Below are 22,211 nucleotides of genomic sequence, written 5' to 3'. Positions count from 1 at the left end.
GCCACTGGAGGGAGGAACCAGACACTGGGCACTCTGCAGCCCTGCTCCTCACTGCCTGGAATGATCTGATTTCTCTGCAAGCGGGAGAGACCCTAAATTGACACCCAGACCAGTTTTGCTGTCTAGAGGATGTTTTGATAAAGTAATCTCTCAGTAGAAAACAGCAGGAAGGATATTAGTCCTAAACAGAGGGGAAATGTGGATCTGTTCAAAATCCAGTGCAAATCCCCTCCAGGTGAGCTCTGTGGTGTGTCTGTGTTGTCCAGGCTGCGGGACCAAGCGCACCAGGCTGGAACCACTGAAATGCCTTCCCAGCCCCCCGGTCCTGGGGGATTCACAGGGCATCAAGGTAAGCTGGGCTGAGCCAAGGAAGCAGAGCCTCCCTCCCACAGGCTCAAGCATTTCACCCCTCTCTGCTCTCAGGTGAGTTCAGTTCCTTATGGGCAACAACAAATCCCTCCCTTTCCAACACAGGGATCCAGAGGAGCTTGTGAGAGGGCTTGTTTCTCTTCTCTGTTTCATGACTGTTCCTGTATGAAGCTCTCCTGCTGACTTTTGCTGTGGTTTTTCAAAGGCTTCAACCCAGGCTGGCTGCTTATGGGTGTGCTCTCAATTTCCTGAGCTTGGGCATGGCACTTTGTTATTCCATTTCTTGAGTAACTGGGATGACACATGGAACCAGGTTGCTTTCTATGTAATGGTAACCATGCCTAGGGAAGCAGCACTTCGAATTTAATTTATTTCTTGGTTCAGACAGGTGACCATGTCCTGCTTCAGCACAGCAGTGTCCCAGTGTGTGCACACCACCTCCCTCAGCCAGAGCTCTGCTAAGCCCTTCAAGGTGAGAAATAGGAAAGGCTTGTTTGTGCCTTCTGTATTTCAGGCATTCCAGAGATACAAACTGACACACAGAAACATGTCTAAAATGTGACCTGAACTGGAATCCCCCTCAAATAAAGTATGAAAAAACAATTTAAAGAGATGGCTCCCCTTATCACCGCCAGCACCGTGTAAGGGACCCGCTGTGACCAGCTGACCGAAGTGAGGATCCTGCAGATCACAGGGTTAAGGCCAGGGAGGTTTTGAGGGGACCGAGCCCCGCTGCCCGATGCCGGCGATGTCCCACGGGCACGGCGGCGGCGCCGGGCGCGCTCCGAGCGCGGCGTTTTGCTCCCACCTAGCGGGCGTGGGGCGAGGGGCCGGGCGAGCCGCCCCCCTTGGCGGGGCTGGGACCGCCCGTCACCAGGGACAAGGCTCAGCAGGACCCTGTGCCCTTCTGCCGCCCGGCAGGTGCTGTGTTCCCGGCTCGATGCTGCAGAAACAGCGCCGGATCGGTATTCTAAAAATATATCGGTGTTTGGCATCACAGAACCATTCAGGCTGGAAAAGCCCTCTAACTTCACTGACTTAACCTGACACTGTCAATGCCACCACTAAACCGTTTCCCCAGGTGCCACATCTGCTTGTCTTTCTGATGTCTCCAGGGATGGTGACTGCACCACTTCTCCTGTTCCAGTGCCTTTGCACCCTTTCAGTGACGCTATCTTACCTAAGATCTAATCTAAACCTCCCTGGCACAAGTTGAGGCCGTTTCCTCAACTTGAGGCCGTTACTTTGCTTGTTACCAGGAGAAGGGACTGACCCCCACCAGGCTGCACCCTCCTGTCAGGGAGTTGCAGAGAGTGACCCCAGAATTTGAGGTGTGGCCTCACCTGCACTCAGTACAGGGGTTTGGTCACTGCTGTGATTCTGCTGGCCACTCTATTGCTCACACAATAGATAGGCTCAGATCTTACCTTCTTGACCAAATAGTTTCTAATTCTGAGGACATTTTCAGTCACTGAATTTATAAAAATACCAGTAATGGGAGGAAGAGAGGAAGGATTTCTCTCACTGTGGCAAAGCCCTGTGTGCTTTGCACTGTGCAAGCTGCTCAAAGCCACCATGCTCCTCACATCCATCAGCTCCCTGGCTGCTTCTGCAAAATTCAGAGAGACAATGACCCATCCTGGGGCTCTCTGGCATCTCAGAGGCTGTGGCTTGTCCCTTCACATCCTTTTAAACACATGTACAACACAGTGCAGGGTCCCTGCGGGGCTGTGCACTCCCAGCAGCCCCGATCCATCCACTGTGAGCTCTCAGAGCTGTTTAACCTCTGCTTGGAGGATCAATCCAGCCCTGTGCCATGGCTCAGCATTTGGGTCTGGCCGGGCTCACACTGAGTGCCTGTCACTAGATGGCAATGCCACGGAGTGGGAAGTGCCGCCGGCAGATTTGTGAGCACAAGCTCAGGCTCCATGTGAGGTCTCCAAACCTGCAGTTCCTGTTTGCTTTGGTGTGGTCATCAGCGAAAGCCTCGCTGGCATTTTCATGACTGAGGGTGATTGGATCTTAAGTTGGTTTTCACATGTGCTATTCAATGCTTTAGTTACATTTAAAACACACTATTATAATCCTGCAGCATCCTCTGGTGTTTTCCATTACTGCTTGAGTCCCTGGATGCCATAATTGGCAAGTTTTCAGAGGTCATGAATAGATTATCTTTCCATATCTATTAAATACTTTAAATAATGCAGCCAGAGACCCTGACAGCTCCAGCTGGGAACTGGAAAGGATGGTTAAAGCACTTAATTGCTTACTTTGCTAACAGTTATTTTGTGGAAACAGAAAGCAGAATACAGCTGTTTTGGGGAAAACCAGGAAGAAGTGAGCATAGGGGTCATTCTACAAAGAATATACACTGAAGTGGACAGCATGTGCCATGCTGGCGTCTACAAAGGCAGCACAGAACTGCTCTGCCACATGCCACCAGCTCAGTGTGGCTAAGGGCTGGTGACAACTGCATGTTTGTTCAAACAAAGCAGGATGAGGTGTTTGTATTTATGCAACCACTGTGTGCCCATTTTTTGGTGAAATCCTGAACAGCTTCACAGCCCATTAAAAGTTGGAGTTTGTGGGGTGGCCGAGTTGGCAGGGGAGAGGATAAGCTGTGACAATTGCCATGGGCTAAAGTAGGATAGTTTGGGCCTTAGCCCCAGAAGGCCCAAGTGCTGTTTGTCTGTGGCTGTTTGTCCATCACTCTGAGCTCCACCTGCAGCCAAGCCACTCACAAGCCAGAGCTTCTGTCAACCTCTACAGGCACCTGAAAGCATGTCTGTGGGATTATCTAGCAGGTGAGAGAGATGCCCAGTGCATTCAGAGTTCAGCTACTCACAGCTGGAGCAGCTCCAGGATCACTTAGGGGTGATCTCAGCAGTACTCAACATGTGTAAATTCTCCTGCTCATTGCTCTCAGTATGAAGTGCAGGAGCACTCATGGAATGGGACAGGTTGGTGTTACACACAGTGTCCTGGAGGAGTCATACAAACACCATTTTCTCCTTTCACAAAGACTTGATGAATTATGTGGATCCCACCTCACCCTGCAGTATGAATGGCCTTACAGTGCAGCTACAGGCCAAATGGAGTGTAGCCCCAAGCACCCTGTGCTGGCTTCCCAGGGAACTGCCACCTCTGTACTTCCAGTCAGGGAATCTTACCTTCCACTCCTACAAAGCCATGTAGCTGATATGTGCCTAAAAGCAGTGGAGCGAGTAAGAACTGGGGCTGCAAACTCCCAGCCCACTCCCTCATCTGTTTTGTCATGGGACTTCTAAACTGCTCATTGCATGTTCCAGAAATGAGGAAATTAAATCCTTTCGTGCAAGAAGGGAGAGGCACATATTTGCAACAGCATTGAGAAGAAGAAAGACCAAATCTGCTGCTACTCATTCAATGTTAACTTCAAGCAGAGTTTGTTACAAGTTCCCATCTTATGTGTGTTTAAACAAGGTGACTCCCCCTTTTTTACAAATTAAATGTATAGGGCCTTGCTGTAAATGCACCCTCTTTGGCAGGCATTTTTTCCTTACCATCTGTAAAATGTGACACCTCTGAGGGTCTTGGAAAGGAAGCTGAGCCTCTGCTGTTCCAAGCAGAGAAAGAAGGTGATATTTATAGTCAACTAACCCTAAAACTGTGACTTTCAGAGCTGCACATGCTCAAGCCATCCCCAGCCCTCAGCTCTGAATGTACTTCTTTATACAGATCTCTTCAGGAGTTGACCGCACTTCATCCTGCTGTTAATGATTTGAGAATTGGCACGAGGTGTGACATGGAAAGCAGCCTGCCTCATACCTGGCACCGTGCTTACACAAACAGCTTCTCTCTCACGTTACCTCCTGTCCTGCCCCATCAATCTCTCCAGCTGATATCTGGGTGCTCCTGCACGGCCTGGGTGTGCCTGCAGGCACTTCCTGATTGCTCTGGCTTGACCCAGGTGTTAGTAGGTGAAAAGTTCCTTACTGTTACTGTGCAGCTGACATGAAAAAGAAGATTCAAATGCATTATTGCTGAATGGATCCATATCAGATCTTGCCACTCCCTGGAATAGAGAATAAATATCCGGTGAAAGGAGGTGAGTTCATGACTCCCTGACATTTGCACCAAAGGTGCCATTTCATTTTCCTGCAGAGCCAGCCTGCATTTGAGGGAACATCACAAGAGTAATGACATGTTCTAAGTACCTCCATCTCCATTCCCACTATTAAAAGGAAGCAGGACCAAAGTGAGCTGCCCATGACAGTGCTCCAGGCTCTGCTTTGCACCAGTGTCAGCAGAATCCTTTACCATGGCCCTTCCCAGGAGCTTTTAAGCTTCCCCCTCCATCTTGTCTGTCTGAGAAGTTAATACTTCCTTAATTCCTGCCTTTGATTTTTCCCTCTCTGCTTGTCTGCCTTGACAGACAGCACATGGAAGTCTGTGCAAAGCCAGTGCAAGTCACAGTGTCTACTGTGAGGTCCAGGCTGCATGATGGCTCCCCTCAAGCTCAGGAGGAATGCAGGGGGAGCCAGCACTCCAGCTGGCACCCTACTCATCACTACCATCCCTCTTTAATGGCATTAACTGCTACTGAAAGCTGAAGCTGCCCACCATTAATTAGGAACATGAAACAAGTGGCAGAATTGTTTAGGGCTCCTTATTTAGAGTCTTATGACACCAAGGGAAATACCCTAATTCAGGACCCTCCTCTATGGATACGGTGGAAAAAATATGAGGTTCAACAGGACCACCAAATTCAATGATTTAATCAGGAATTAATCCACATGTCAATTGGGCTGTGCTGCTCATTGATAGAGTAAACCTCTCCCTTCCTGTACACACAGCCTACAGCAGATGTTTGTGAGGTGCCTCTGTACCTGCGACATCTCGTAATATCAGAGGTGTTCTTAATTTTGAGCACATTCTCAAACTGCACCCAATCCTGCTCCTTGGTGCAAGAAACCCAATGGAGCATGTCCATGTGTCAGGAGACATGAAACTATCAGCACTTCTCTCAGAACAGCTTCTCTCAGAGATTGTTGCAGGAGAGATTTAAAGAGCCATAAAGGAGTAACTCCCAGCTATTTCTGAGTTTTCTTACAACTTTTATTGCAGTGCAATTCCACTGAACAAAAGTTTTGCAGTAAGACTTGCAAGGCCAACCCACTGTGTCCTCAGAAAATCTCATTCACCCAGCTGGCAAGGGCTTCTCTAGTGTTTCCTCCAGAGGGTTGCATAGTGACTGTGTTGATTAGCCTGGCTCAGTCTGACATTTCAGATCTTGTAGGCAATCACCTGAGAACCTTATCTTGGCAAGAACTTATCTTCCCACACTAATGAGAACAGCACACCTTTAGCCGGGTTATAGTAAATGTCTAAAGCAAATTTTTAGCAGTGGTCATGGCTTTCTCTGATAGCACTTTGGGTGGGAAACAGTCCCAGTATCTCTGTAAAAGATTAGCAGAATATTTTTTCTTTAGGGATGAGATATTTTTGGGACATAGCAACACTGCCCTTCTCTGAGGTACTGGAACAGGTTGGCCAGAGAAGCAGAAGATGGATGCCGCATCCCTGGAAGTGTCCAAGACCAGGGGCCCTGAGCAGCCTGATCAAGTGGGTGGCATCCCTGCCCATGGCAGGATATTGGAACTAGATGAGCTTTAAACTCCCTTCCAACTCAAACCATTCTGTGATTCTCTGGTTCTCTGATTTATGATTCTATTCTACTCCTTTTTGTTCTGGTGAACATTTTTGACCACATCCTTCTACCTGAGAGTTCCGCATGTTACAGAAAGGAAAGAAACTCAGATTCTTAAAATATTGATGTTGATTTGTGGCAGCAGGGTTACTTTGTGGGAGATGATGTTAATTGAACCAGATGCTGCAGCAAGTGGGCAAACAAACAGCAAGTGCTGGAAGGTCAATAATAGTGTAGAAGTCCTAATAAAGAGGAAAGCAAACAGTGCTTCTGCATCATGGGGAGGTGAAATCCAGATTGTGTCCAAGGTGCTACACTACAAAACCTATTAGTTACATATAATCATGAAAATATATTGACTAAAGGCTTTTGAAAATGGAGCCATGCCACGGGTTTAATCACATGTCTACAGCAGAAGCAATCAGCATCAACAAAGAGGCTGTAGATGGATGGAGAAGTGATGCAATGCTCACTTAAGTCCTGCTGGGGAAATCACACTTCAAAGGGGAGACGAGAAGCTTTTCCATGATGTTAACATTAGCCTGAGCGGTCTGGATGGATGGACATAGTCAGCCCAAAGTCAGCAAGTGGCCCAGCTTTGCACTCCTCAGCACACACTTCACTTGAATCGTAGAATGATATGGGTCAAAAAGGTCCTTAAAATCATGTCGTTCCAACCCTCTGCCATGAGCAGAGACCCCACTCACAGGATCAAGTTGCTCAGGGCCCCGTTCAATCTGGCGCCGTACACTTCCAGGCGCGGGAGTTTCCACAGCTTCTTCTTGACAAGTGGGTACCACCAAAGCCCCCCTCCATGATCAGGGATGTAGCTGCCCCAGTAAGTCACACTGAGCTGGAGGCGCTGGGATGTCACCCATGGTGTGAGGTGCCCGGGCTCAGGAGCAGAGCAACTGCAGCTCCTCATCGGAGGCAGCCCCGCATCGCAGCCGGCCCCGCATCGCAGCCGGCCCCGCCGCCGCCCAGCGCAGACCTTGGTCCGCGCTCCGGCTCCTCCCGCCGCCCGCGGGGAGGGTGGGATGGGGCGCGCCGGCCCCACCGCCCCCGCCCCCGGCCCGCCCCACAGGGAAGGAACCGGCTCCTGCCTCCGCCCGGTGCCCGTGTGCGCCGGGAGCAGCCCTGCGCCCCTGCCGCGGCCATGGAGGCTTTCTGCGGGTCCCGCTTCTGGGTAAGCTTCTCCTCCTCTTCCCGCCTCGCCGAGGGGCCGGGACAGCGCCGCGCCCGCTCCGCTCGGGGCTTCCCGTGCGTGTCCCGGGCCGGGCCGGGCCGGTCCCGCCGCTGCCGAGGGGCTGCGCGGCGCCGTCCCGCGGTCGTGGGGCCGTCCCAGAGCCGGCGGTGCGGTGCCTCGCTCGGGCAGGAGCAGCAGAAGGGCCGCTCTGTTCTGTTCCTCCTTCAGCATCTGCACACCAGAGTCAAGACCTCATCGCAAAGCGTCCCACCGGGGATGCAGCTCTCCCAGCATAGTCCGCCTCTGGACCTCGCACTGATGAATCCGGGGCTCTTCCTTTCTGTTTTAGCGCGTATTCTGCTCTTCGGAGTCAGAGTCACTTCCATGGCTGGCAAACTGCTCCCCGTTCAGTGCTTTGTTACTGTTAGAAGAGGGATGGGTTCGTGGCTGCCGACGGTGGTCACCAGCCTCGGAGGATTATGGTGACTTCTGTCAGTACTTGGAGCCTTTAGCCCTTTGGAAAGGCTGATTGCAGCGGGTACTGGGTTTGTAAGCACAAAAGTTTGGAAATTGCTGCCGCGATCTGCTCTGATGGTGAGAGTGTGTAAGTCCTGTTACCGGGTTTCCCCGAGGTACAGCATGGTGTTTGCCTCTCCCCTGTAGGAGAGGCAGACATTCAGACCATGAGAGGCCATGGGGATTTGAGCTCGTATGCTGAATGTGGAGCTGCCCCCCAGTGAATGAGTTTTTGTGTGTCCCTTTTTCTTGCACTACTTTAGCTCAAGGGAGATTTTTTTTTTTTCTAATGAGGAACCGGAATGAAAAGGAATGTCTGAAGTTGCATCACTGCTGGAAAGCTACTACAGGACAGCAAAAGCAGTTGGCTCTGAGAACTTTATGCTGAGTCCTATCCTCAGATAACTAATTACCTTTCAATATCTGTCCTAATATTACTGTTTAAAAGAGGAGTTTGGCTCCTAAGCCCCTTGGTTACATTTCTTTCTTTGTATTTCATTTCCAGGTGCTCTGCACTCTCTCTGCCATAACGGCTGGCAGATAAGCTTGCTCAAACAAGTATTTTTGTGTATTATTTCTACTATCAACACTTTTAGAACAGGAACAAGCACAAACAGATTGACCCTGCTCACTGATCTGTTGGCTGCCTCCAGAAGCAGGTCTTAGCTTCTCAAGGAAGGCTGGTAGAGCAACAGCTCTTGTAGCAGTTTATTGCTATGTTAATGTAAATAGCCAGAGAGATTTCCTGGTTTGAAGTATGAAGTAAGTGTATCATTCTCTGCTTTATGCTGTAGTGTTGCACTCCAGCACCAGCATGGTGCCCTCTGTGCTGCTCTCTGGGGTCTGTGCTCTCTGTGGATCTGTTTTCCTTTTTCTTCCACAGGTGCTTGGGGTAAAAACAACTTTCCATCTGTTTAATTGCTTTAAACAACTCAACAACTCTGAGAAATTTAACACTGTGGTTCCATGACCAGCAGGTTCAACTCAGTGGTTACCCTTTTTATGGCAGTGCTTTCTGTTAGCAGGAGTGTACAAAGTGCACTGATTTTATAGGATATTTTAAGTGATGACCAGGTAGATGACAGTCGCCTTGAAATTATTTGCTGTGCAAATACGTTGTTCTATAAAAAAATGAGGGAAAGGCTTCTATCTAAAGTCTGCCCACAAAAGCTGGTGTTTCTGTGCACTGAACTAATGAATGGTGTCTAGCTTTGCAGTTCAAAACAAGAACTTGATCAAATGTGAACCAGTATTAATGTTCACTTTTTCATTAGCTGATGAACTTAGACTCTATTTTTTATCAAAGAAAATCAAGACATTTTTGGAAGCTGAATGCCATATTCATGTCAGTTTTAAAACTGTTTAGAGTGAAAGAAAACATGCTGCTTCAGTTTAAGCAGTTATTTCTTTTGGAGTTTAAATCAACTACAATACTTTTCTGTTAAAAGGGAATGAGAATAAAACCAAAATAGTTCAGAATTAGTTCATGAAAATGTTTAAATATATCAACTTAAACAGATTGTTGATTTATATTGGATCTTTTTGGCTTGCTGGAAGTTTTAAGGTTTCAATTCCTCACCCTGATTCAGGGCGGGGAATTTTGCTGGAAATCTTGCTGATTGCATTTTTGTGGGTGGTTTTTGTTTTGTTTTTTTCGCAGAGGCAAAATAATTTCCTGTTCTACCCATTTCAGAAATAAGAAATGAAAGGGAACACTGTAGATCACATTAGAAATCTTAAAAGCTTTTTGGCTTCCGGCTACTGCTTTACCTGTTGAACATGGAATCAGCAAATTGCTAATACAAATATAGGTTACTTATATATAAAAGAGGAACAACTGGAATATTATGTTTTTATAATGCATTATGAACACACTCTTCATCTGAACACTTGGCATCATAATGTCTCCTTCAGCTGTTAATATCTCCTAGGAGTGTTCCCATGCTAAATGCCTTTGGGGAGGAGATGAATGTGATAGCACATACCCACACAAGGCAGGCCTTAGGTGTGTTCTTCACCAGTGACCATAATTACGTCCTATTTATTGTGTCACATATTTGCTGTGTGATAGTAAGAGTGCTAAATAGGTGTGCCAATTAATGTGACCCACAATGCCCATTTTGAGAAGCAGATACTGGTGAATTAGCACTTTTTTGTTGCTCATGTCCTCCACTATAGTAAAATGAGAGTGGCTTCTTTGAGTGGAGAGCAAAGTGATCTCCTGGGGAGTGTTTGCTACTGGTGTTTATTAAAGAGCACTTGGAAAAACTTGGAAAAAAGGGAATTCTGTTCCAGTGGAGAGAAATCTTGTCTTTCTTCAGCTCAGCCTCTCTGGGTACAAAATGGCACCAGTGGCTGCTGTGAGATTAAAACATTGAGTGCTTGGCACTGGTGTTGATGAATGTTGGGATGAGGGGCAAATAAATGTCATGGTCTGCAGACAGGCAAAGTCTTTAACCAGCAGCTTGTATTTTTGGTGGGGTGTTGTTGTTAATAGCATAAATGGGAAACGAAAGAACACGTGATAGAACATTTCAGAGGGAAGACCACAATTTCTCAGTTCCTTTTGGTACTGCTCAGCTGACAGCTCAGTTCCCTTGTTCTCCCTGTGTCTTGGAATCCTGACAGATGTCTTGTTTTTGCCCAGCCCATGTGGAGTGCTGGCTCCTCCTTAATCCAGAGGCTCTTGAGTAATCCAGCAGGAAATTGCAGCAACTCTCAAGAGTGAACAATACCTCAGTCTTGGCTTTGTGATAGTCCCATACAAAGCACCCCTTTAACCTTTAGGTTTGTGGGTATTCCTTCACCTTGAGTCATTCTGTCAAATTTTGGTAGATTTGGGCTAAAAGTCATGCTCCTCTCTGAACCAGCAGAGCAGGAAAATGCATTTCCAAAGTGTGCCGCAAGTTTCCCTTCTGCATAGCTTCCTCTTTTGCTGCATCATGTCTAATTTATTTGCCGTTGAAGATGACTCAGGATAGGTGTAGTAAGGCAGAAATATTTCTTTCAAGGAACATGTGTATACTTGTAGCATGTGTACTATTTAAACTCTCCCACAACTTATGTGGTTTGACCCTAAATTATTAATACAACATTTCATTTTAACAATTCCATTATATTTTGAGCTCAATCAGTTCCAGCAGAGGATGAGTGCAGCAGGAGGTGATAGGAGATCACTGCCAAGAAAGAATCCTGCAGCTGAGCAGTATGATCCAGACTGGCTATTGTTTCTATTTTAGCTTCCCATTTCTGCCACCCTGTGCTGAACACAGAATGTTCTTTGTTTATAGATATTTAAATGTGATATAGATCTCTGTGTAATCTTTATTTACTGCGTCCAACTTCAGCTGAATCCCACTCTTATAAATCTCTTCACAAATAACTGCATGAGGTACCTGTGTTTTTTCTTATGTGAGGTGGGAGATCAAACTACTTGACTTTAATAGTTCCTTCAGATATCAAATCTGTAAAGTTTATGCTCTCTCAGAAGGCTAGCTAGGTTGGCAACATCGTGAACTTAATATCAGTTAAGTACCCAAGCTCCAATTCTCCAAAATGTTCAGATTTTTGACACAAGTTGAATGGAAGCTGCTGCTAATTGATTTCGGCCAGAAAATCTCAATGTCAGGAGCAGGATAAATATAAATATTTAGTATTGGATTTGGAATATTAACCAGTACCTGATACCGTTCATCTGTGTGTAAATGGCAAGACTGTATAGTCAAATAGCCTGGATTTGACACTCTGGGAAAGACAAAGTATGGATCTGAGAGCTGTGAGCAAAACTCGACTCCACTGAAAGTATCAAGTGAGTCCTTTGGTGACATTGTCAATTAATGAAACTCATCAGCTTTCAGCTGTTCCTCCCTGGGCCATTTTAGCTTATGTGAGAGAGCTGGTGCTGTGATGTTTGGGACTTTGGAAAGCTATACAGTTTGCCTCCTGAAAAGAAATTATACTGGAACTAAATACGAGTTGCCTGAGGAGCCCCTTAAAATGTAGCTAAAATTTAATTGCTGTACTTGGGAATATAAAACATTTTGAGATGGACCTCACCTACCTGGTAGGCAAATTGCTGTGTCATGGCAGAGATAATCCTTTACTTTCAATGTGTGCGAATTTGTAATGTATTAAAATAAGGAGACTATTAGTGTTTAAATTTAATTTTTTTAATTAAAAAAAATCTTTTGAAAAACATATTAAATGAGGTCTTTGATTTTTCTCAGTAAGGTCATGCTTGATTTGTCTCTTGATCCCCTGTTGATTGTGACGGGCCATTATCCACTTGCAAATTCCTTGGCTGGGCTTGTGGAGAGCAGGGTGGCCATGAGACAGAGATCTTCCTGGGAGTGTGCCCAGGCTTTTGTGCCCAGCCCTGATTCCATGCTGGGCCAGCGTGAGCTGGCATCTTGTCCCTGTGCTAATCTCTTGGTAGCACGAGAGGTGAAATCAGTGCAATAAAATTGAGGTAATTTACAGTAATGTCACACGCCAGTGTCATAAAGCCCTGAATTAGAACAGAATGAAGGAGATGGAGAAGAGAAACTGTTTCATAGGAGTTGTTTCAAAAGTCAAAAGTCAGTTTCAGAAAGAATTTGTTTTTTCTCTCTGAAACTGAGAATGCATTTGACATTTTTACAATTAAAAGAAAAATTCTCTCCTCTTCCCTCCAGTTAAATGATTTCTATTCTAGAATATCTTTCAACTGCTCTCAGAGCAGCACTGATGGCACTTTTTCTGTGACAATCCTTTTTATTAGTAGTATACATCAGCCCAACTGGATGGGCTAGCTTAAAATGGCATTACAGTGGGGCTGTGTGTCATTCATAGCTGTTTGTGCTTTTCCTATCTCTTCGTTTGAGCTACATTTATGATGATCCTTAAATTAACTGAATTCCTCTAACTGAAAGGAGATGGCTGAAATCATGGATATTCCCTCCCAGTCGTTATCACACTGGTCTGCAGCAGTCACCCCAGTTCTTTACTGGTGCTTGCACAAGGCCATAGGAAAAAGCATCAGTGATGCCAGTAACAGGAGGTTTTCTCTCCAACAGTATATAGCTGTGGTCAGTTTTAAAAGACAGTTGGAAACTTTCTTATGTAGGAACAATCCTGTTTCATCTTCTCAATCCTGCTTTTGATTCTAGAGCATTTTTACCTGTATGATTGCACTGTGCCCTCCCCTCCACAAGTAGAAAATGTCCCTCTGTCCAAGCAAGAGGACTGAGTGTTACTGAAACACCTGAAATAGATGGACTTTACTTTTACTTTAGGTGTATGTTGTCTTAGATCCATATATATAGTGTGTTCTCCTTCACTATCTCCCTGAGGCTACAGGTGCTTTTCTGAAAAAAACCCAACATTACTTGGCTCCCATGGCTGTGGGGAGTATGAACCTGCCTTTTTTCATCCTGTCTTATTTTTGTATCTGACAGCAAAGAAGTTCTGAACTTCTAATCCTAAAACTCAAAAACTGAAATGAGAGTAAAAAAGGAAAGTACTGTCTAGTATTGCTGTCTAATCCTCAAGTACCTGGTGTGGTTAGTAGCATTTGAATTATGAAATGTCAGCTTGAGCAAAAACCTGTGACAAGTTGCTCCACAATCATGAACTAACTCCTATAGGCTCTGGCCTTCTGCTGGGCCTATTTGATCCCTTAAGCCACTAAAGAGCCTTTTATTTCTAGAAAAGAAAGTTCAGCTTCCTGCCCAGTGTCCTTCACTTATGTAGAGAGCTGGTGCAGTGTGCTTTGTAAAACAGAAGGACACCATTTCTGCTTGTTACCTGTGTGGTTTATGCAGAGCTGTAAGTGCTTATGTCCCTCAACCCCACCTTCTTTCTGAGCAGTGCTGCTGCAGTGAAGAATGTTGTTACCTCCTGCCCTTACCAGGTGGGGGAAAGGTTGTTCTGTAATCATGAGAACAATCAAAGTTGAGTGGTGCAGCAGCCACTCAGGATTAATGAAGCATCCAACTCCTTGTGCTGTTCCTTTGGAAATGTGAATGGGTGATGGTGCTCTGAAAAGCTCATTTGAAACTGGCACTCTTCTGGAGGCCTGCTAGCATTTATGCTTTACAATGACTATTAGAGTTGGTCCCAAAGAGTTTATTAACAAGGACCTAGCAGAGGAGATGGACAATAGGTAGAAGTGGGAGGTGAGACATGGAGAGGCTGAGATGAAGCTTCTACTGTACCTAAGACTGAGCCCTGGTAGTTCTTAGTGTTGTAGTTCAGATCCATTCTCATTCCTGGGAGGAGGCAGTGTGGTAGAGCCAAGAGAAAGACATCCTTTGTATTTCTTTCCTTTCCTTTTGATTTTTTTTCCTTTTATTTATTTTTTCCCCAGGCTGTGCAAGTGAAAGTCCATGGCAGGGTATTGACCAGACCTAAGGGCAGAAGAAGGGCAGGAAGAGTCTGCTTTGCATTTTAATTCCCACTAACGATTTGTTCAACATTAGAAACCATTCCTGTGTTAATGTACTACAGGGAGCCATTGTTACTTTCGGTTATTCCCTTCCCTATCTTCCACACTGGATGTGTACCTTCCTGGCCAGCTTTCCAGTTTCATTGTTAATCTTCCATAAAATGCAAACTAGTGATGACTGACACGGAATCACTGGTAGGGTTTTTGTTAGCCTTGGGTAAGCTGTCAATGACTTCAGCCCGATGGCCTTCACCTTCCAGCAGATACAGCTCGGGTTTGTGTCTCCTGTGCTTTTCAGCGTTCTTTTGGAGCTGTAGAATTTAGAGAGAAGCATGTATTAATGTGTCCATTTAAGGGAGAGAACTGCTTGGCACTGCAGAGATGCTGTAAGTCTTCCCTAGGGTTTCGATGCTCTCTATTACTGTTTGAGGAACATTACTGCAGCATCAGGGATGCTTCAAGATTTTAGCTTTTATATTTTTCAGATCCTGTACTGCATTAGTATGTAGCTCTGAACTCCATATAGGGTGTGAATAAGCTCTCTTCACATTTTGATCAGACAAAACAATCCTTCCAGGCCTGAGATCCAAGGACAACCTCTGGCTCAGCCCCTGAAAAGTATAAACAAAAGTGAATGGGGGGGAAAAGGGGCAGGGGGGCAGAGCAAACTGGGGGAATATGCCTTCATTACCTGAAGCTGTTACTGGAAGATTAACCCCGGTACACAGATTAAACAAACTTTTAATTGTCTGAAGGACTCATGACCCTCGTCCATCTTGAGTGGGGCCTCTGCAAGGCTCCTGCACTGTCCAAGGTGTAGCTATTGAAGGTCTTTAATGAATACCTACTTAACTTTATCCAGCCTCTGTTCTAGGTAGCCACTCCATGGCATCATCAATAATTACTTTTACTGCTGGGTAAAGCCAGTGTGAGGCAGCTTTATTTTAAGCTTCTGTAATGGAGTAGGAGTTGATTTAGACTTAAACTCAAGACCAGAACTCCAGCTGGTCTTTTTCAGCAGGCTTCTTTAACATCATCTGGGGATTTTGGGAAAGGGACAGGTAGGAATTTCCCTGTCTCTGTTTTGTAGCTGAGTTCTAGGCTTTCTGTTTGTTCTTTAAATGCTGTAATGGATGATGTGCAGGAAGCCCAAGATATGTGGCACTGAACTTTTGTTTCTTTTCAAGGCATTATCAGTTTCAACAATGGATTTTTCAATAGCAATGTTCTTTTCCAGAGGGTAGAATGTAATAGAAAGTATGAAGTATTAGAGCAGATTTAGGGCTGCTCAGAGCCTCCCCTGTCAAATACCTTCCTGTGACTAAAGATCATGTATTTGAAACTAGTCATTTAAACGCAAGTCCTACTGCCCAGATTGCCCTTAATACAAGAATTGTGTTTATCTAAAGACAGGCTGGAGTGAAGGATGTGAGTGAAAGGTGTGGCAAGGGCCGCTGTCAATGATATCCTTAACTGATCAGGAGAAAGCCCCACTACTTTGTAAGTTTTAAACTCCAAGAGACCCCTTTTCTCCTGTGAAGAGTAAGAACAAGCATCTCTGATCTTTTCCCATGGGTCTTCCCATTGTATTGTAGTACTGGAGGATTAAATAAATCATGTGCCCAGGGAGTTCAGTACAGTGGTCTGGTGATTTCTGCAGTACTGTATCTCACGGGCAGAGCCTCCAGCACCCAAGCATCCTGCATCCAAGGGAATGCTGCTGCATTTGGCAGTCAGGAGAAGCCACAGAGCACGGGGAGTCTGGATTAGTAATAGGTTGCTGTCCTCTGCACTTGCTTGTGGGTCAGGGGGATGACAGCAGTCCTGACTGGGAGGGGTATGCTGGCTCATGTGGTTTCCCTGTAATGAGTTTTGTGGAGAAAATGGTGTTTCCCAACATTTGCTGTTGAGTAGTTCCCCTTGTGATGGGGAAGTGCCTGTGCTGGGTCAGCACAGCCCTGGTTCACAGAGCTGCCTTTCAGAGGGTGGCACTGAAGGGCACAGCTGTGATGTGCAGGGAAAGGTGAGCAGCTCTCAGCAGAGCTCAGAGCCATGAGCCAAGGAGTAGGGGAGCTCTCCAACATCAGTGTGTTAGACCTCTTTCAGCAACAAATCCAAGGAAAACTCTCACACCCAGACAGTCCAAGGTGAGTATTTCCACCCTCAACCAGAACAGGACACAAGGAACATTACAACTTGATCTGTTTCCCAGGACAGAGTTCAGAAAGACAAAGGCAGATTAAAGCAGGAGCCTTAAGGACAGGAGGCCAAGAACTGGTGTCTCCCTTCAGCCGTTGCTTCTTGTGTTTGTTCTCCAGGGTGGAGTTCAGTAACTTTGCTGCTGCATTGAATATATAACAAAGTTGGCTTGCTCAGGAGAGATTATATTGAGCCTTTGTGTCATATTCTGACTCAAAATAAGCTGTTCAGGGTTGGAGTGGGTGTTGGAATACACACTGTCAGTGTGGTGATTTATAAAGCCATTAAATGAAATTTCCAGCTCTATGAAGACAGATCCTGTTTGATAAAAAACACAACTTGAAGGCTCCTTGATTTAAAAGTAATAATAATAATAATTCATTGTGGAGTCCCTGTTGCATGAAACATACATGGTTTAACCCCAGCCAGCAGCTGCTCACTAACCCCTTCCACTTCCCTACCGGGATGGGAGAAGACTTAGGAAAAAAGTAAATCTCATGGGCTGAGAAAAGAACAGTTTAATAATTCAAATAAAATATAATAATAACAAAACTGTAATGCAAAGAGAGACAACCAAAAAAAGAGAGAAACCGAATGATGTGTCAGCTACCAGGGAGACAATAAATAAAAGTATATTGAAAAAACTAAACCCTTAAGAACTCTATCCCAGGACACATAGCAACATTAGTCCACTCCAGTCTGGTCTCAGGGAGAGCAAGTTACTTGTCTAGAATTCAACTACTTAAGTGCTTTAGGCACTATGTCTTCTAATAGGGACCCCTCTCCTATTCAGGATGGGAACAGTCTGCTCTCAGAGCAGAAGAAGATCCTTACAGAAACAGATCTTTTCCAGAAAAGATTATTTTTCTGATCCAGGATAGAATTGGAGCTGAAAAACATCACCAAGAAGCCAGTTGTCAGTGCTGTTATCTTGGCCACAGGTCCCTCCTTCAGCCCACATCCCTGTTCCCATGTGCTGTGCAGTAGTAGTTCTTAGGTTCTTGTTGGCCATCACATGGATACTGCTTCCTGTAGTTTCACATAATTTTGGAAAGGTTCCGCTTTTATTCTCAGTGATAGTTAGATTTTGAGATTTGTTTTTTGGTTTGGTTTGGTTTTTTTGGTTGGTTGGTTTTTTTGGGGTTTTTTTTGTTTTTTTTTTTTTGTTTTTTTTGGTTGGTTTTTTTTGACAGAATTTTTGTTTTCTGGCCAGCTGCATTTTTAGATTCAGAAGTGCAAACCCTTTGCCTTGTTTAAATAAGAGTAAATGAAAACCTTCCAATGGCTTGGCAGCCTTGCAGTCTGTGTCTTGGTTACAATAGGCAGCTTGTGTTCAGTTCAGAAGTTAATGGACATCTGGGGCAGTTTCTAAGTTGCTGTCAGACAGAAAGCTATTTGTGACATTTTGGTCCTATAGGAAAGGTTTAAATTAAAAAGCGGGGGGAGGGTTCTGTGAATATCTTTACCGTTAAACAGAGTCTTTGTTTTATTCTGAGCTTCAGTTATTGCTATTCTTCGTCTGCTTTCCTTTTCTAGGACTTTTTCCAATAAGCAAAAGGAACATAGTTGCAAACATGCTCAAGACATTGTTAAACATGTAATTTAAAGAGGAAATTAGTGTTTTGTTGAATAAATGAGAGTACATAAGCTCCTGCTTGGGAACTAAAGAGCTCCAAGGTTCTACAGGGCCCCAGGCAGGGTAGCTGCTAGAGGAGCTTTTTGCATTAGAGATGCTGAAATGTTTTGATGATGAGCCAAAAGATGGGTGCTCTTTAAATGTTTTCATCTGTTCTGGTGCCAGAGACCTGTTTGCTGGAGGTAAACACAAAAATAGTTTGAATGTGGGGTTGGACTTCTGTTTTGTTTTGATCTTGTGTTTGAATTGTTGTGTAATTGGCCCTGTGTTGTTGATTTGTGGCTGAAGGTTGCCTGAGGTCTGGACAAACCTGTTGAGGAAATTTGGGCTGTTTTTATTCTGCTGACCCATGCTGGATGTCTGACTGCCTCCAAAAAAAGCCATTTCTTGGCTGAAGAAGCACCAGCTGTGCAAAAGGTGCAGTTCAGATGTGGAGCTGGTGGATTTGTGCCAGCCTTCACTGCCAGAGCTGAAGCACTGAATGACAAATGTGTCACAGTTCAGCCAAACTGGCCTGCACCCAGCCAAGGCTTTGTAGTCTCATTACACTTAACAAGCTTGTTCATGTTGTAGACACGTTCAGATCATCAATGAAATGGAATGATTCTCTGCAGATTGTGGCTCTTCAGTTCTAAAATCAACCACTGCATTCAGCATTCAATCTCTTTTGTGTTGATAAAGAAAAGCAGGACTGGAAATACTTTGAGAAATTGATTTTCAGAGCAGTGTGTCACAAGGCATGAGAATTGGCTCCATGTAACTGAAACACTTGGGAGAGGTCACACCCAAAAATGATTAAGTAAATTGTTGTAGTGCAGAGATAAGGTATATCTGAACCAGGGATATCTTAGTTTTATCATCTTGTTAATGACGGTACAACAAAGTCATTTTACTTTCCCTGCAAGTAGGTATTTATCTACCACGTGTAAGATGTCACATCAGGTGCCAAAATCCAAGTTGTGAATTTCCAGGAGGTTTGATTAAAACCACATTCCCCTTCACCATACTGAAAGCTCTGTTTTAGTCTGAACTTGTGTAACAGTGTTTGCATGCAGTGCATTCAAATCTTTAGGTTCAAGTGCATATGTGGCTTGTGGTGTCCAGGATCACAGCTGCAAAGCATTACTTGAAATGTTTCCAAGAAAACCTGATTCCTACCTGCATGTTCAGTACATTCCTTTTGCCTTTGTTTAGAATAGGGAGGTAATTAAAGTTGGAAGCATATGAGTAAGAAGGACAAAGTGTTAATCATAAATTGAGGGGATTTTCCCAGGACAGCATAGGATTGGTCTAAATTTGATCATTTTGTCCAGTCCTTGACAAGCCATTCTTGCTGTTCTCAGATGGAGAATTTTTCCTCAAGAGCTTTATTTAGCAGAGGCACTCCAGGCTAGGAATGCCTGAAGAACATGGTGTTGTCAGCACCTGTAACCAAGCCTCAGCAAAGACAGAAGCAAAAGGGGATTGTCTACTACAAAATGTATGTCCAGCTCTGGAATACAGTAGGGCAGAAATCTTTCTCTTTTGCCCTCTTTATAGCTGTAAATACATAGTCCTTGCACTGGAGGAGATTGACCAAAAATGCTTGGGGTAAGTATCTCGGGAAAGCTCTTAGGCCATGTGCTAGCTCCATCAGGATCTGAATACAACTTCATTCAAGCAGGTATTCCAATTGGCAGCCCTTCTGCCTCTCTGCTAAGAAATGTGTCTCATCCTTCTTCCAGGATTCCAACCTTACAATACACACGGATAACCCAGACTTAACACCATGTTTCCAGAACACCGTCCTGGCTTGGATCCCCAGCATTTACCTGTGGAGTGCTTTACCTTTTTACCTTCTCTACCTGAGGCACAACAAACGAGGGTACATCGTGCTGTCCATGCTGAGCAGGTTCAAGACGGTGAGAGCTCTTTGCTGTGCCCCACATATCACGTACACTCCATTTTTATTAGTTCAGCATCCAAGGACGTGCTGCAGTAGGGTTTAAACTAATTTCCCTCTGATTTATCATATTGAAGAGTTTGCTCATAGGAACAAACAGTTTGCATAAGATCTCTGAGGAAGGAAATCCATCCTAGGAGTCCACCTTTCTCAGTAGAGGGAAGAACTGATTGCTCTACCTTGAGCAGTCCCCCTTTGTGAGCCAAAACTGTGCTACTTCACCCTTAAGTAATGTTTAAACCGCTGAAAGCTGCAGAGCAAAGATGTTAAGGGAGGTCTAGTGAGAGTTGTATCTCTTTGTGCAATTACTTTCACAATAAGGGTTTTTTCAAGCCACTCTCCCCACAAAATAGCAATGTGATTTTGTCTGCACCTTGTGCTTAAAGGTTTTCTGGTGTCGGCAGCTCCTCAGTCTGTGAGTGGTTGGATCTAATAAGAGCAAGAAAGTTGCTTTCCATAGGCCGTTAAATAACTCGGGTTATTGTTGGAGAAAAACACCAGGCTTCTGCTTCAGGGCATGTCTGCCTTTACTCTGGATGCTGCCTGTGTTTCCAATCAAAACTAAATAGGGGGAGAAATCCAGGTAAATACAATAATCCTTCTGCTGGTTGTGATTGGAAATCCCTCAGAAAACAGTTGAAATGAGATCCTTGGATTGAGTGGGACAGTTCATCAAATTGTAGCTGATCAGTGCTCTGATTGTGTTTACACAGGTTTGTTTTGCTGGGAATCTGTGAATCAGAATGGGGGGGTTTAGCTCTCTGACCGCTCCTGCGGAGGAGTTTACCAAATGTCATTTCTGTTTGCCTCCTCTCAGCTGTTTGGTGTCCTGCTGTGGTGTGTGAGCTGGGCAGATCTCTTCTACTCCTTCCATGAGCTCCTGCAAAACAGAACTCCTCCACCAGTCTATTTTGTAACTCCGCTAGTCGTTGGCATCACTGTGGTTTGTAGCTGCTTCTGTTCACTATGACCAGTATGAATAACTTTTTCTCAGACAGATGAAGGATGAAGAGCCCCTTTGCCTTCATTGCCTTATCTGGACCTCTTTTAACTGCATTATTAGTATTTGTATCACTGAATCAAATTTTGCTTCTGAAAAGGCTGGAGTCACAAATCTCTCTCTCTCAAATAGATTCAGCTTCGTAAATTAAAATATTTGTAATGGAGAGATTGTTCTGCCTTCCAGCCTGCTTTCACCTGTTTATCCGGGCTCATGATCCAGGACTGGAGAGAATTTGAGTAGGACTTTGCCTAAATAAAGAGATACAAGAGAGCATGGTTTGTGCATTGTTTAGTATAGCATTGGACTTTGTAAAGCTGTGTCTGTTATCTGGTGGTTGTTCCTCCATTAAGCAAAACAAGTTGGCTTTGGCTAGGATGACAAACAGGCTTGTGGCTGTTGTATGAAAAATAAAGCAGTAAGATTTGCCCATTAAGTTTAATTCCCTTGGTTAATTTTTTTTTAAAACATCATTTTCTAGACAAGTCAGGATGGTCTGTCTGGATTGGAAAAATGGCAGCTCTTACATTTATTTAAAATGTTTGTAGCTAATATTTAATTGTTCCCAGCCCTATGTGCAAAGGTTTAAAAATTGAATTCTGTTGTTGAGGCTCTGAAAACACCAAAACAAATTATTTCAGTGTTATTTGCTCCTCTCCTTACATGATGGAGGTTTTGCCATTGACTTCTGTGAAGTCATGATGGAGCTCATTTCAGAGAGGTTCTGCTGTTCTGCTGTCCTCCCAGTCGATGGTGGCTCTAGGAACTGCCAACTGAGAGTGCAAAGAAGGGTAGCACTGGGGTGGGGTTGAGTTCATGTGTTCCTGTATTTATTTTTACAGCTTTTAGCCACACTGCTTATCCAGTATGAAAGGCTGAGAGGAATCCAGTCCTCTGGAGTGCTCATTATCTTCTGGTTTTTGTCTGTGCTTTGTGCCGTGGGGCCCTTACGGTCAAAGATCATGACTACAACAGCACAGGTAACAAGCTACCCTTGTTAGCACTTGGAGAATAGGAAATGTAGCATCCACATCTATGTGAAAAGCATGAATCACCTGAGTTTGGAGGCAGATCTGAGCCCAGGTTTTGCCAGAGAGGGGGAGAGGGGAGTTTGGTTCTGTTGTTTTGACTCAGACTTGTGTAACTGGAAGGGAACTGGATGTCTCAGGCAAGGCAGATTTTGCTTAGCCCAGGGCTCTGCTGGTAACCTGATAGACATAAGAGAGCAATACCAACACTGTGTGTATGTG

The 22,211-nt window shown here is 44.8% G+C and overlaps 1 protein-coding gene across 4 annotated transcripts in view; it reads left to right on the top strand.

Moving 5' to 3' along the window:
• Positions 1–7,073: 7,073 nt before the first annotated feature.
• The window catches only part of ABCC3 (ATP binding cassette subfamily C member 3), a 47,039-nt gene continuing 31,901 nt past the window's right edge, over positions 7,074–22,211 (top strand). For 3 of the 4 annotated variants that reach the window (XR_012583166.1, XM_074554947.1, XM_005494780.4), the window contains exons 1-4: positions 7,096–7,244; positions 19,744–19,920; positions 20,779–20,904; positions 21,804–21,941. Coding sequence is in view for 3 of the 4 variants with exons in the window: in XM_074554947.1 (XP_074411048.1) it covers positions 7,215–7,244; positions 19,744–19,920; positions 20,779–20,904; positions 21,804–21,941 (471 nt within the window). In the remaining variant the exon portion in view is untranslated. Of the gene's footprint in view, positions 7,245–19,743; positions 19,921–20,778; positions 20,905–21,803; positions 21,942–22,211 lie in introns of all 4 variants that reach the window. The other variant, XM_074554946.1, reaches the window with a different exon arrangement.

This window comes from Zonotrichia albicollis, chromosome 19 (assembly GCF_047830755.1).
Source record: "Zonotrichia albicollis isolate bZonAlb1 chromosome 19, bZonAlb1.hap1, whole genome shotgun sequence".
Taxonomy (NCBI): domain Eukaryota; kingdom Metazoa; phylum Chordata; class Aves; order Passeriformes; family Passerellidae; genus Zonotrichia; species Zonotrichia albicollis.
Note: the sequence above shows the minus strand (reverse complement) of the source record. Positions and strands in the feature narration are given on the sequence as shown.